Source organism: Barbus barbus (assembly GCF_936440315.1).
Source record: "Barbus barbus genome assembly, chromosome: 37".
Taxonomy (NCBI): Eukaryota; Metazoa; Chordata; class Actinopteri; order Cypriniformes; family Cyprinidae; genus Barbus; species Barbus barbus.
This window is the reverse complement of record NC_136715.1, coordinates 24,539,583-24,553,539: the sequence shown is the minus strand read 5'-3', so window position 1 is coordinate 24,553,539 and position 13,957 is coordinate 24,539,583. Positions and strand designations below refer to the sequence as shown.

Genomic DNA, 13,957 nt, shown 5'->3' with positions numbered 1-13,957 from the left:
AAAAAATAAAGAATGCATTTCATTAAATATACTTGTAATACATTTTCATTGGACTTAAACCAATGAGACCTGAAGAGAGCCTTTTGTTCATTTGTTGTTTTTTTCTGTTAAATTAAAAATCCACCAACTTACCGATACAGTTTATCTATGTTTGTGACAAAAAGTACAATTAAAAGTTGCACATGATGCCGTCTTATGGTTTTAAACAAGAATATATCAAATATAATGATAATGATAGTGCTCATAATCATCATTATTATTTCTATCATAATTATCATATTTTACCATTATTATATCAACTGAATAATACAAATTGTAGACGTGTAACATCTATACTTGAACATTAAAATGTATGCAATTGGTATGAATAAATTGCCATTATAATAATCATTCATTATCATAAAAAAAAACAAAAAACAAAACTGAATTCCTGATTTAATCACTTAATCACAAAATAATTAGAAATGTTTTACCAGTCTATAATCACTGCTATATGAATATTAACGTTTAAATATGAACAACTCAAGAAACCGCATCCACTTTTGAATGGGTGTCTATGGAGAAACATGTTTTTGCTGTCAGGTGGTTCCAGTATCGACCGGTAACAAGGACCTGCTGAGCAGCCAATTCCTGCACTTATACATCACAAGGTGTGGCTATTAGTGACAAGTGAGTGCAAATTCTAAGGCAGCGTTTCCTGAATCCTCTTGTTAATCCCAGAATGCATTGCAACTTGTGCAGTGAAAATAAATCTGTTTCCATAGACATAATTGTCTACTAAAAACACTCTTTTACTCTTATTTTTTCCGTTTCGGGCCTGCTTTCTCGGTCATCTTCTATAGTTGGAACACTAGTTTCAACAGGAAATATCTCTGCTAACCTGGAGTGCATATTTTGGGTCTTACAACAACTCTGGCACTCAGTTTCCGACCAGATGGAAATTTAGGCCAGAAATGTACCCTGTGCAAAGACATGCAGAGTGTTTGTGTTCACATACTTTCATAGAGTTCATTTCAGACCTGTCTCTCGTTGAGTTTGTGCAAAATGTTTTCAGGTTTAAGAGCTGGTTAGTTTAAAAGCAGCCTCACTTTTCAGTGATTTCCGTGTTCATGGCAGTTTGAACACGTTTCCCAGACACACGTGTCGTGTGCTGTTGTGAACCCGGGTTCAGATCTCTTTTGGCTGACAGGTTTGACGTGGTGGTCTCTGGAAGGGTCACACAGGAAATGTGTTAGCTGTGATTCATGACCTCAGCGTGACACACAGATGAGACGACCAGATGTTTTCCACTCTTTCTCTTCTCTTTTATTTTTACCACAGTGCAGGGTAGTGCTGTATTCTCTATTTACTTCAACAAACAATAACATACTATTTTAATGCATGAAGAATGTTTACCATGCTTGTTAGAAATCACAAATGATGGCATTATTATCTGTTAGATGGCAATATTAATGATTTCTGTACATACTGTATATTGAGTCGATTATAAATTCAAATTCTGTTTGTAAAATGGGTATGGGCAAATTAAACAGGATAGCATATACAGTAAAAGTCCAGAAACTCTATATAGTGTACTAAAGTCAAAACTATAGTATTTGTAAAAATCGGGAAAATGGAATGAGATTATTTGCTTGCTTTGAAAAACCATACAAAAATGATGGTCACAAAATATCAGTGACTTTATACTAAATAATGCATGTATACTGTTATTTTCTGGCTATCACAATTTTAATACATTCATTTTCGTATTGTGAATAAAATATCATTAGACAACAGTCTTATGCAAAATATTATTTTAGAGTGTAACTTTAGGGTCAGGTCAAAATCTCCATTTTAATATGATACTGAAAGCACAGACATTTGATGCAACTAGCTCATTTAATGCTAAGTAAAAAGTAAATATCATTATGTTAAATAATAGTTTATCAAACATATCTAAAGGGGTTAAAAATGGAATTTGTACTTTAAAAGAAATCATGGGACAGCGAAGAGACTTCGTGGAAAGTGACTGCTTGTTCCACTCAAAGGAGTTTACTTGACTTCCTGAATCACTCTCACACACATGTGCTCATATATGTGGCCTGAATCTGCTGGGATGGGTTGAGTTGAACCTGTGAGATGCAGTATGCAGACACTCACCACTGAACAGCACTCTTCCGGAAGCCATTATCCGTATGTCCATATGTCTCTGTGTTTATGTGTGTGTTTTATGAGTGGCTTGTGTAGGTTGCTGGGGTTTGCTGCAGCATATTTATATTCTGTTTTGTGGAACATTTTCCAGACATTGTGGTCAACCCAACCCCCCATCCGTCTGCGGCTCTAGAGTTTTATCATGAAAACATGAAAACTGACACGTACAGGTGGAGATATTTAGACTATCTCTCTGGAATATTTACGTCATCACTATGTAATCTTTTAAAGAAATGCATGTGTCTCTCAGCATCTTGGAAAATGATGAGGTGACTTGAACCAAATGTCATGTACAAGTGTGTTTGTCATAAAAGTCAGTGTTATTGAGTTGCGGCATTCCAGTAAAGTTATTTCTTGCACGTAAATTTGGTGTGCCTCATCATAAATAGCGGAAAGACATGATGTGCGATGAAGTAATGTGGGATAAAGCAGAAGGGAGCGGCTCTCTGACATAAGGTCTGCTTGGTACAAAAGTTTCCGGAAAGCCTCTTAAACAGTCATGTGCTTGAATCGGCTCACGCTCCAGGGCTTCCGCCACACGTTTTTGGCTCTGCCAACATTCAGGGTATTGTTTTGGTATTAATCTCTCGAACCCTCACCTCTTTTCTCTAGCTATCTGTGCTCTGTCTTGATAGCTTTTCAGATGTATGTTTATTTATTGACTGGCAAGAGTGCTTTATTGTTTTTTCTCTCTAATGTAATTTTTTTTTAAGTCTTACACCCTTTTTTTCCCAAATCTCTGAGCTCTGAGGACTCATATTTGGTCTTTTGTTCCAAATCTTCCACCAAATTTTGGTAGTTTTGACACTATGAGGTTTTGGAGCAGACAGAGTTTGACATCAGACTTTAATTTGTTATGTCGGTGTGCAGTCTGACACAAGTCCTTCTATTGGAACCAATCCAGCCTAACTTTCAGAAGTGAAGTGCTATTAATGTTTTTATTTATGATAATTACGGTACATTGCATTTTAATTGCTCAATGTCTTCAGTGAGCAGTTTGTACCAGACAAAATCAACATCATGAGTTAAAATTTGGTTGTACAACCATAGAGACGTGAGGGAACAAAAGGGAAGATAACAACGCTTCCCATTTTCACTGTTTCTTCTCCTTGGTTATTACCTACCTTGAAACTTTGTTTTATATTTGTGGAGATCTTGTGCCTTTATTTTTGTTAAGACAGATTGAAAAGAGATAGGAATAAGAGGGAAACAGGATTGGGACAGGATCTCAAGCCAGCTCATTATATTCTGTAGTACTGCCACAAGGTAGTGTCTAGTTAAAGCAATAAGCTCTGGGAATCTGTGGTTTACAGTGATTTTAGAACATGCAGTTCTTCAGCAATGTTTAGCAGATTGATTGCCACTCAACACAGAGATGCAGCAACGCACAGATGTAGCAGTGCAGTACAACTGATGTGTGTTTATAGAGTATTTTACAACATCTTTTAATGTGCTCGGCGGCCTAACATAATCTTGATATCTTGATGATACAGAGACCAGGAGAGGAAGAGCCAGAGGGTGGTAATCAAAATTGGAATGATCTATAAAAGTGCTCGACGACACGATAGAATCCGACTGCTTGCATGGCAAAAGTGTGAAAGACGTCCATCTGAATCTAGCGCAATGACCTTTGCAAATTGGCTCCAGTTAGTCTCAAAATTATTGTCATTTAATTATATTAACACCATGTGAATAAAAAAAAAATGCTTAAAAAGAGCAAAAACGTTTATTCATTGAGTTTATTTTTTAATGCAACATAATTTTACCTTGGATAGGAGGGCCTTCAAGTATTGTCTTGGACAAAGGAGTAAATAGTAAACATCAAATTTGTTCTGATTGGCTATGATTGTCACAACATTTTTGCCTTCAGTGTGGACAGAAATACGACTTATTTCATAGCTGTAAACCTGGCTGGTCAGGACAGATGCTAGATCACTTGTCATGTTGTCAGATGGCTTTCGTTTTGAACTACAGAAGTCATCCTTGAAATGGCATGCTGTCTGCAGATTGCAGGTTTAAACAAACTCCACTATTAGTAAAATAAAGTTTCAAGATGTAAACACAGACCTTAGTTTGTTAGCCTCAAAGTATTTTCATATGAAGCCATCTCAGGAAATGAGAGAGTCATAAGAGTGTTTGTTTTCCTTCAGTGTAGAGGGAAGTTTGTGTCACAAATGGAATTTCTTACCCTATTTCCACTGAGACCTACAATTTTACTTGGAATTACAAGTAAAACGAAGCCAGGTTCCTCAGCCCACTGTTTCTGTGGTTTGTCTCTGTTCCTTTATTCTTGTCTCTTGTCCATCTATTCTTGCATTGTTCAGACAGCAGCTGCTCTAAGACCCATTTGTCTTTCTCAACCTTCATTTGCACACTTGCTCTTTTCTCCTTCTTTTGGTGTTTTTGATCTGTGTTTTTAATCACTGGCTTTCAGTCCAGGCAGCTGGAAAAGTTTAAGCAGGACTAGGCTCTTAAATAAACAACACCTTTGGGGATACAGCCCTTGATTCCGGTAAACGTCTGGCCCTTGCACAATGGCCAACTTTCCTTTGTAGAGGCCAACACTGTCTCTGTCTCCACCCCTCAGCCTTCAATCGCTCCATCTCTCTAGATTTTCCTGCATCTCCTGCACCATTTTACCCAACAGTCACTGTTTCTATGTCTTCATGTGCCACGATTTTACAGCCACTCAATGTTCAAATGAGCAACATCCCATTAAAAGATATGATATGTCTGGAGTTAAAGTAGGGGAGATACATTGAAACTTTTGACATTTTAAGGTCAGAGTGAGGTGTATTGAGGAGGTGGGGAGCTGCAAAAGAGCAAAAATCTATGGTTAGCCACAGCGATCGCAGCTGTTAAAACAACTCTTTTGGAAATTGTGTAACATGCGCACATGCTTCCAGAGAGTTCGCTGACTCGGCTATTTCAAATAAAAAGAGCGTCATTGTAGAAGTGAAAAGGAGAAATGTGAATGCAAGACCACAGTATTATTATTAGCACTATTTTAAAACAGATTCACAGAGTCATCGAACCCAAAAACTGCTTGGGTTGGTACCTGAACACTTGCCTTACTCTGAACCAGTCAGGCACCAGTGTTTATATGCTTTTACCTGCACTTAAATGAATTCACATATAGCATGCTTTTGATTTACTTTCTTAATAAATCTCATCTTATTGGGCAATATTTTTTTGTTGAGGCTTGAGTCTGAGTTAAGACCTAATTCACATGCTCTCAATGCCATGACAAGACCAAGAAAATATGGTCTTGAAGACTCGAAGACCAAGAGCATAGTTTTTGATTTTTGTCTGTGGACTCAATCTTGACTCAGTCTCAAGTGAGATGTTTTCGACTACACTAGGTTTTAGCGTATCTTGTGACTAATCATAAGGCAAATTTATTTTAATGTTTTAAACTGAATGTGTTGCAAGTTTTGCAAATGTTCTTTGTTTGTTCTGCAAATGCTAAATAGTTTATGGTCTTATTTCAGAATCAGAATCAGAATGAGCTTTATTGCCAGGTATATTTGCACATACAAGGAATTTGTTTTAGTGACAGTAGCTCCACAGTGCAACAGAATAACAGCAACATGCTGTTATTTGGTATGTTAGGCACAATTTTGAAATGTAATAAGTATGTGTGTAAAATAAAAATAAAAAGTATGATAGTGTTGTGTGTTTCATGTTTATTGTTAAGAGTTCAAGTGTTCATGAGATGGATTGACTGAGGGAAGAAACTGTTCCTGTGTCTGGTCGTTCTGCTGCTCAGAGCTCTGTAGCGTCGACCAGATGGCAACAGTTCAAAGAGGGAGTGTGCTGGATGTGAGGGGTCCAGAGTGATTTTACCAGCCTTTTTGCTCACTCTGGATAAGTACAGTTCGTGGAGAGTGGGGAGGGTTGTACCAATGATTCGCTCAGCGGTCCGGACTACCCTCTGTAGTCTTCTGAGGTCAGATTTGGTAGCTGAGATTAACCAGACAGTTATTGAAGTGCAGAGGATAGATTCAATGATGGCAGATTAGGACTGTTTCAACAAGTCCTGTGGCAGGTTGAACTTCCTCAGCTGGCGAAGAAAGTACAACCTCTGCTGGGCCTTTTTCACAATAGACTCAATGTGATTGTCCCACTTCAGGTCCTGAGAAATTGTGGTGCCTAGTAATCTGAATGACTCCACTGCAGTCACAGTGCTGTTCATGATAGTGAGTGGGGGGAGAGCAGGGGGGTTTCTCCTGAAGTCCACAATCATCTCCACAGTTTTGAGCGTGTTAAGCTCCAGGTTGTTAAGACTGCACCAGACAGTCAGCTCCTTAACCTCCTGTCTGTAAGCAGACTCGTCACCATCCTGGATGAGGCCGATCAGTGTGGTGTCGTCTGCAAACTTCAGGAGCTTGACAGAGTGGTGTGCAGTCGTTGGTGTAGAGGGAGAAGAGCAGTGGGGAGAGAACGCAGCCCTGAGGAGCTCCAGTGCTGATGGTGCGGGTGCTGGATGAGAATTTTCCCCGCCTCACTAGCTGCTTCCTGTCTGTCAGGAAGCTGTTGATCCACTGACAGGCGGAAGTGGGCACGGAAAGCTGAGTTAGTTTGGGCAGGAGGAGGTCTGGAATGATAATGTTAAAGGCCGAGCTGAAGTCCACAAACAGGATCCTCACATAAGTCCCTGGTCTGTCCAGGTGTTGCGGTGTGTAATGCAGTCCCATGTTAACTGCATCATCCACAGACCTGTTTGCTCTGTAGGCAAACTGCAGGGGGTCCAGTAAGGGTCTTAAGGGACAGTGATGTCCTTCAGATAAGCCAAAACCAGTTTTTCAAATTACTTCATGACCACAGATGTTAGAGCCACAGGTCTGTAGTCGTTAAGTCCTGTAATCTTGGGTTTCTTTGGGATGGGGATTATGGTGGTGCGTTTGAAGCATGAGGGGACTTCACACAGCTCCAGTGATCTGTTGAAGATCTGTGTGAAGATGGGGGCCAGCTGGTCAGCACAGGATTTCAGAAAGGCTGGTGTCACACCGTCTGGGCCTGGTACCTTCCTTCTCTTATTCATTTTGAAGACTTAGTGCACGTCATCTTCTCGTATCTGCAGTTCAGGTGGGTGGGTAGGGAGAGGGGGGTTGCAGGAGGTGTGAATGGTGTTTTTTCAAAACTGCAATATAATTCATTAAGATCGTCTACCAGTTGTTGATTCTCCACAGTGCTGGGGGATGGTGTCTTGTTGATGTCTTTCAGACCTTTCCACACTGAAGCCGTGTCACTGGAACAGAATTGGATCCTTAACTTATCGTAATAATTCATCTTTGCCACTCTGATCTCCTTTTCCAGTGTGTATTTGGCTTGTTTATACAAGACTCTGTCCCCATTCCTGAAAGCATCTTCTTTTTTTGCAGTTTTGCAGTGAACCATGGTTTGTCGTTGTTATAAGTTAGATGATTCCTGGTAGGAATGAACATATCCTCACAGAAACTTATATATGACGTTACAGTCTCTGTGAGCTCGTCCAGATCATCAGCAGCTTCAAAAACACTCCAGTCAGTAAGGTCGAGACAGGCTTGTAAAACCCGCTCTGTCTCATTAGTCCATCTCTTTACAGTCCTTAACCCTCTAAGCGCCAAAGTCGCAAAATTGCGACAAGACGTCATGCTTCATGAAATATGCTGTAGTTCCTAATATGGTGTAATATCTCATTTGTATTCCCTTCCACTAGATGGCAGACATGTAGTACTTCGATTCTAGACCAAAATTGTTCGAGGAAATAGCAGAGCAAGTGAGCTATCGTGCCATTGATGCAGAAGCAATTCAGTTCATAGCGTCTGAGTAAATTGTGAGATTTGTGAGAGAAAATCGCCAAATGGCTAATAAAAAGTTGTACTGTGAGGATGTTGCAAATGTCATTCGCCGATTCTGACTCTGAAGGGGAATATTTGCCTTTTGGAAATGACGATCGGTCGTCTAATGATCACGCTTCTCCCGGTACATCTTTTCCGCGCAATGGTGCCGCTGCGCAAGGCGCTATAGTTCACAAAGCACAAACAAGTGATCATTTCAACACTTTGCCCAACAGGGATGGGGGTGGCAGTGGTGGACGTGGTATTAGTGTCCATAGGAGAGCTGTTGCTCTCTGATAATCGGCCAGATTGCGCTGTTTGTTCTGATCGCGCGCGCTCAAAGGGCCGCCAGCAGACAGTACAGGTGCAGTCAGTTTGGGGTAGGTCTGTGCGCTGTGCCATGCAATGAGAGGTACCATACTCTCAAGAACTATAAACTGTCACATAGATACCTGATTGGACAGATAGCTGGTCAACTGATCAAAAAATAGGCACATGTATTTTACTATGGCACAGTAATATAGTAATAATTTACTACTTTCTCCTGTTTTACTGTTGATTTCCTCTTTTCCTGATCATTTGGAATGAGGATAAAAAGACAAAACAACAACAACAACATGCAAATAAGTTCAAACATCCATTCAATATCTATTATTTCCTGAATATTACTGATGAACTGATCAAAAAGTAGGCTACTGTTCACATGCGTTTTACTGCTATATAGTATAGTAATATAGTAATAATTTAGTACTTTCTCCTGTTTTATTGTTGGTTTCCTCTTTTCTGATTATTAGGAATGAGGAGAAAAAGACAAAAAAAAAAATCAAACATCAATTCAATATCTACTATTTCCTAAATATTATGAAATTCAAGAGGGCCGCTTCCCCCATCTGCGCGTCCTGAAGCATCTAAACAGCGCTGCAGCGACTACTATGTTCAGCAAAGCATCCGAATAATCAAAAAAACCAAATGTTTTTGTCGAATGTTCTGCTGAATGTTCAGCAGTTCTTCCTTGGTGAAACTGATCGTGTTAGACAAACAAAAAACAGGAAAAACTATCAAAAACACTAAAACAACTGGAGAGCCAAGCACAATGGCTGCCATGCATTGCGTCATCTTGTTAGAGGTATTTTAGAATCATTTCAAATTAGTCCTCACAATTTAAACTGAGATACTTATTTGGACTGGACTGTATGTTAAATTTATAGTATTCAATAGAAATTTTACCCGCAATAAGCAAAATGGTATATTAACCATAACATAAAACTCATAATTTCTATGTTTTACCTACATTTCTCCCCATTCTCCATTCCTTACAGATGTAGAGCAGATGGCAATAGACTGGCTCACAGGAAACTTCTACTTTGTTGATGACGTGGATGATCGAATCTTTGTATGTGATAAAGATGGCACCACATGCGTGACACTGTTGGACCAAGAACTTTACAACCCTAAAGGCATTGCTCTGGACCCAACTATGGGGTATGAACATGTTCAAGCTCACACTTCGTCCGTGTACACAACTAGCTAGCTGAATATTTGTAGTATTTGCTAAATGGTCAAATGAGGTATACTTTAGGTTTACTCAGGTATAACCTTCCTCAACATTACCTTCAACAGAAAGGTTTTCTTCACCGACTACGGGCAGATCCCAAAGGTGGAACGTTGTGACATGGATGGACAAAATCGAACAAAGTTGGTGGACAGTAAAATTGTATTCCCACATGGCATCACCCTGGACTTGGTCAGCAGATTTGTCTACTGGGCTGATGCTTATCTGGACTACATCGAGGTAGTGGACTACGAGGGCAAAAACAGACACACCATCATTCAAGGACTGTTGGTAAGGAGCAAATACCAAGATCATTTTAAGATGTCCTTAAATACGCTGACATGTCCTAAAATGTGACTCTTATAAGTTGAAAAAAAGTATTACACGTTATTGTGCAAGAATGTGTTTTTCTCAAGAACTAATTTCCCCATTGTTTTGAATCATTTAAAAGACAGTGAGTTGCTAAATATAACATTTAACTACGGTAAACTTCCCATTATTACTGCTCTACAAAATAATAATTATTTATTATTAACAAAGTTGTGGAGGAGCACGTTCAGATAATTAACCTAATTAACACGAGAGTAGCACAATTCACAAGGTAAGCGCTGTATATATAACCAGCAGACTTACCTCTGTTCCTTGACAGTTTTTCAGCCTCCCTCCACCACCCCTTCTCCGCACTTACAATTTTTCCTATCCTACTCTGTGGATGGGGGGGGGGGTACTCTCACTACTCTGGGTTTGGGCCAAAATTCCAAGATCAGAGCCCTCCCCTCGGAGAGCACGCCAAATATGCATAACCTTTACTTTGTTTATTATATGTATGTGTTAAATCGTGAAACATTATTTTCTACATGGCATGAACATGATTGTATTCTTCTCAAAAGTTCTTTAAGTCAACAGATAAAGATCCCGTGCATTTATCCCAAATGTTTATGTAGAAAATTTAAAATAGAAACTTAAATTATCTGTAAAGCTGCTTTGCAATGATTTGTATCGTGAAAAGCACTATACAAATAGACTTAAATTGAATTGAACATTGAATTTATCTAAGATCCATCTATTCTATTCATCCACCAATCACCTCTTAATCTACCCTTCTAGTTAAGGTTTATTTATAAAGCACATTTAAAAGCAACAGATGTTGCACAGATTTCGGTACAATAAAGAAAAATGCAATGCTAGCCATCCAAACATCTGTCCACACATTCATCCTATTGCATTTCAGTCATCCTAATGGGGAAGTCGTGGCCTAATGGTTAGAGAGTCGGACTCGTAATCCAAAGGTTGGGGTAGTGCTACTACAATTGTAGTAGTGAATGTCCAGTGCTCTCTCCACCCTCAATACCACGACTGAGGTGCCCTTGAGCAAGGCACTGATGACCAATCAGATTTGTTCACTGCTGTGTGTGTGCACATTGGATGGGTTAAATGCAGAGCACGAATTCCGAGTATGGGTCACTATACTTGGCAGTATGTCACTTCACTCACTTCACTTATCCATGTGCCCAAATTTCCATTGATTCATTCAATCACCATCCATCTATCCATCAATTCATCCTTCTGCCCATTATCTACTTAAACGTCTATCTGTTCAGTAATCTTTGAAATTTTATGTTTAATTTATGAAATTACATTTTAATTGTTTTTGATACTTGTTTTATTTTCTGTTGTCTACCCCTCCTTTATCTTTTAAATTCAGTTATTTTTATTGTAAAGCACTTTGGATCAACTACGGTTGTGTTAATTTTGTACTCTATAAATAAAATTTGCCTTGCTTTGCCTTGCCTAATCTGAATTGTCCATCTAAATATCCATCCATCATTCCATCCATCCAAACATCAGCCTGTTAATTCATCTGTCCATCTAGTCATTTGTCCATCTGTCCATCCATCCATCCTAATGACAATCATTCATCATCCACCTGTTCAGTTATCTGTCCATCTATTAATTTGTCCATCCATCCATCTGTCCATCCATCCAGAAATTTGCCAAGCATCCATTCATCCATCCTAACGTCAATCAGTTCAAAAGTCCATCTCTCCATCCATCCATCCATCCATCAGTCCAAATGTCCATCCTTCCTAATGTCCATCATCCACCTTAAGATCTGTTCAGTAATGTCCATGCATTCATCTGTCCTCTCATCTGCCCATCCGTCCGTCCATCCATCCATCCATCCATCCATCCATCATACCTCATTGTGTTGAGAGATTCTCTTATATTGGCTAGCTATACGTACTATGAAAAATGCTTTAGTAGGTGAAAGAGACAGTGGTGTTTCATTAGTGCTACTGAGTCATTTTATTAAAGCTGTTTCTGTCTTCTGCTTGAGTTATAGCTATCATTTAGCTGCTCAGCCCAAGGCTAATTGGTGTGTTTATGTGTGTGTCTTGCTCACTCAAGCCAGCAAAGCAAACACAACTTCCCAAATAATATAACTAATTGAATTATGATTTTTTTTGTCAGATTGAGCATCTTTATGGACTCACAGTGTTTGAGAACTATCTATATGCCACAAACTCTGACAATGCCAACATGCAGCCTAAGACCAGCGTGATCCGTGTCAATCGATTCAACAGTTCAGATTATCAGGTGGTGACCCGTGTCGACAAGGGAGGAGCTCTACATGTTTACCACCAGAGACGCCAACCTCCTGGTATTAATCTGTTTCTCATCTAATGCTGCTGAATACATAGATTGAACAAGTATACAGTAGAGTACTTGAATAAACTGTTTAAAATTCAACCATTACTGCGCAGTCTAGCTCCAGCTCAGTCTAACTGTTCTGTTCTTTTTCTTCAGTGAGGAGTCATGCCTGTGAGCCAGATCAGTTTGGAAAAGCTGGAGGTTGTTCAGACATCTGTCTGTTGGGCAACAGCCACAAGAGCCGGACGTGTCGCTGTCGGTCTGGCTTTAGCCTGGGCAACGATGGCAAATCATGCAAGAGTGAGTGACATTATTATAGATTCTACTCTAGCTATTGATTCACCAAAATAGTTTGATTTAGTTTTGCCTACTTTGGAATTTTAATCAAATGAGGGTTAAACTGCAGAGTTCAATGTTTATTCATTGTGAAGTTTTTAAACTTGTTGCTGTAGAAAGGTGACTATGGCATTATTGTAGATTTTGATTTAACTCCAGATTTACTATGAAAGTATTATGGTTTGCTATGATATTACCATATTGAAACCAGAGTATTCTTCATGATATTTTAATGTTCTTGCATAAAAATTATACAAATTCTTAAATCCGATTGGTCATCAAGTGTGTTGCACTTGCCCTGTGTTTTGTTTTCTCATTGGCTGTAGGTTCTCACACATGTTATTTCCAGTCAAAACACAATTTCACACTGTAGTCAGAAAGCAAGGTTAACTTACCGTCACATATACCCTTATCTCTTGGTTGATTAACCCAAACCTTGCTTACTTGAGGTATACTGGTTCACAAAACGTGTCCAGGAGTAAGTTCAGCCAACTCAGAGTATGTTCATGGTTAACACATAAGACATCCTCAACAGTGCGATGAATCGACCAGACACCGTGGAAACAGAAGCTAAGAATAAGTGTGCCATATTGCTTCTTTCTTCTTCTTTTGTTCAAAGGCCATTTACATACTTAGTGCATATCTCCACCTAGTTTGTGGTTGCGCAATAATTTTTCATATTTTCTTTTTTAATCTTTAGGAACTGAGAATAAGAATTTGTATATATTTGTATATATATATATATATATATATATATATATACATATTGTATATTTACACACACATATTTAACAATGATTTCCACAAAGTCTCTCAGTGAGTGAAAATCAGGGCTAAAATTGTGCAGTGTAAACCTAACATGTGTAGTCGCAAATAAGCAGAATCAATGATAATCAGGTAAACTACTTCTAAAGTAGGATCAAAGTGGGTGAAGACATGCATTTTTGGGTGTTTCATAGTGCCGTAAATACCAGTAAACTGACTATCCCAAACCTTACCAAATCACCTTGCATGATTAAAAAAAATACTCTCCTGCCATAAATTTTGCATCTGAACAGGAAGCTCCCAATAAAAGAAAAAGCACTAAAGTCAACAAAAACACACCTTCTCATTGCTAAGGTTTCACAGTCTGTCTCTAGTAACCCTGTTGAAAAAAACAGCATATACTGGTTAGGTATGTTTTGAAGCATGGCAGCTGGTTTGAGTTGGTTTAAGCTGATCCTTTGTTGGTCATGAGCTGGTTTAAGCTGGTCCTGATCAGGAGCTAGTTGCTTAGGACCAGCACATGACCAGCTTAAACCAGCTCATAACCAGTTTATAACCAGCTCAGGACCATCTTAAATCAGCTCAAACCAGCTGCCATCCTTCATAACATACCTAACCAACTGTTTCAACAGGGAAATCT

The 13,957-nt window shown here is 39.0% G+C and overlaps 1 protein-coding gene across 1 annotated transcript in view; it reads left to right on the top strand.

Moving 5' to 3' along the window:
- The window catches only part of LOC306856767 (low-density lipoprotein receptor-related protein 1-like), a 171,897-nt gene that overhangs the window by 49,862 nt on the left and 108,078 nt on the right, over positions 1–13,957 (top strand). Inside the window, exons 7-10 of the mRNA XM_079396210.1 lie at positions 9,332–9,494; positions 9,633–9,855; positions 12,037–12,226; positions 12,373–12,516. Coding sequence (XP_079252336.1) covers positions 9,332–9,494; positions 9,633–9,855; positions 12,037–12,226; positions 12,373–12,516 — 720 coding nt within the window. The remainder of the gene's footprint in view (positions 1–9,331; positions 9,495–9,632; positions 9,856–12,036; positions 12,227–12,372; positions 12,517–13,957) is intronic.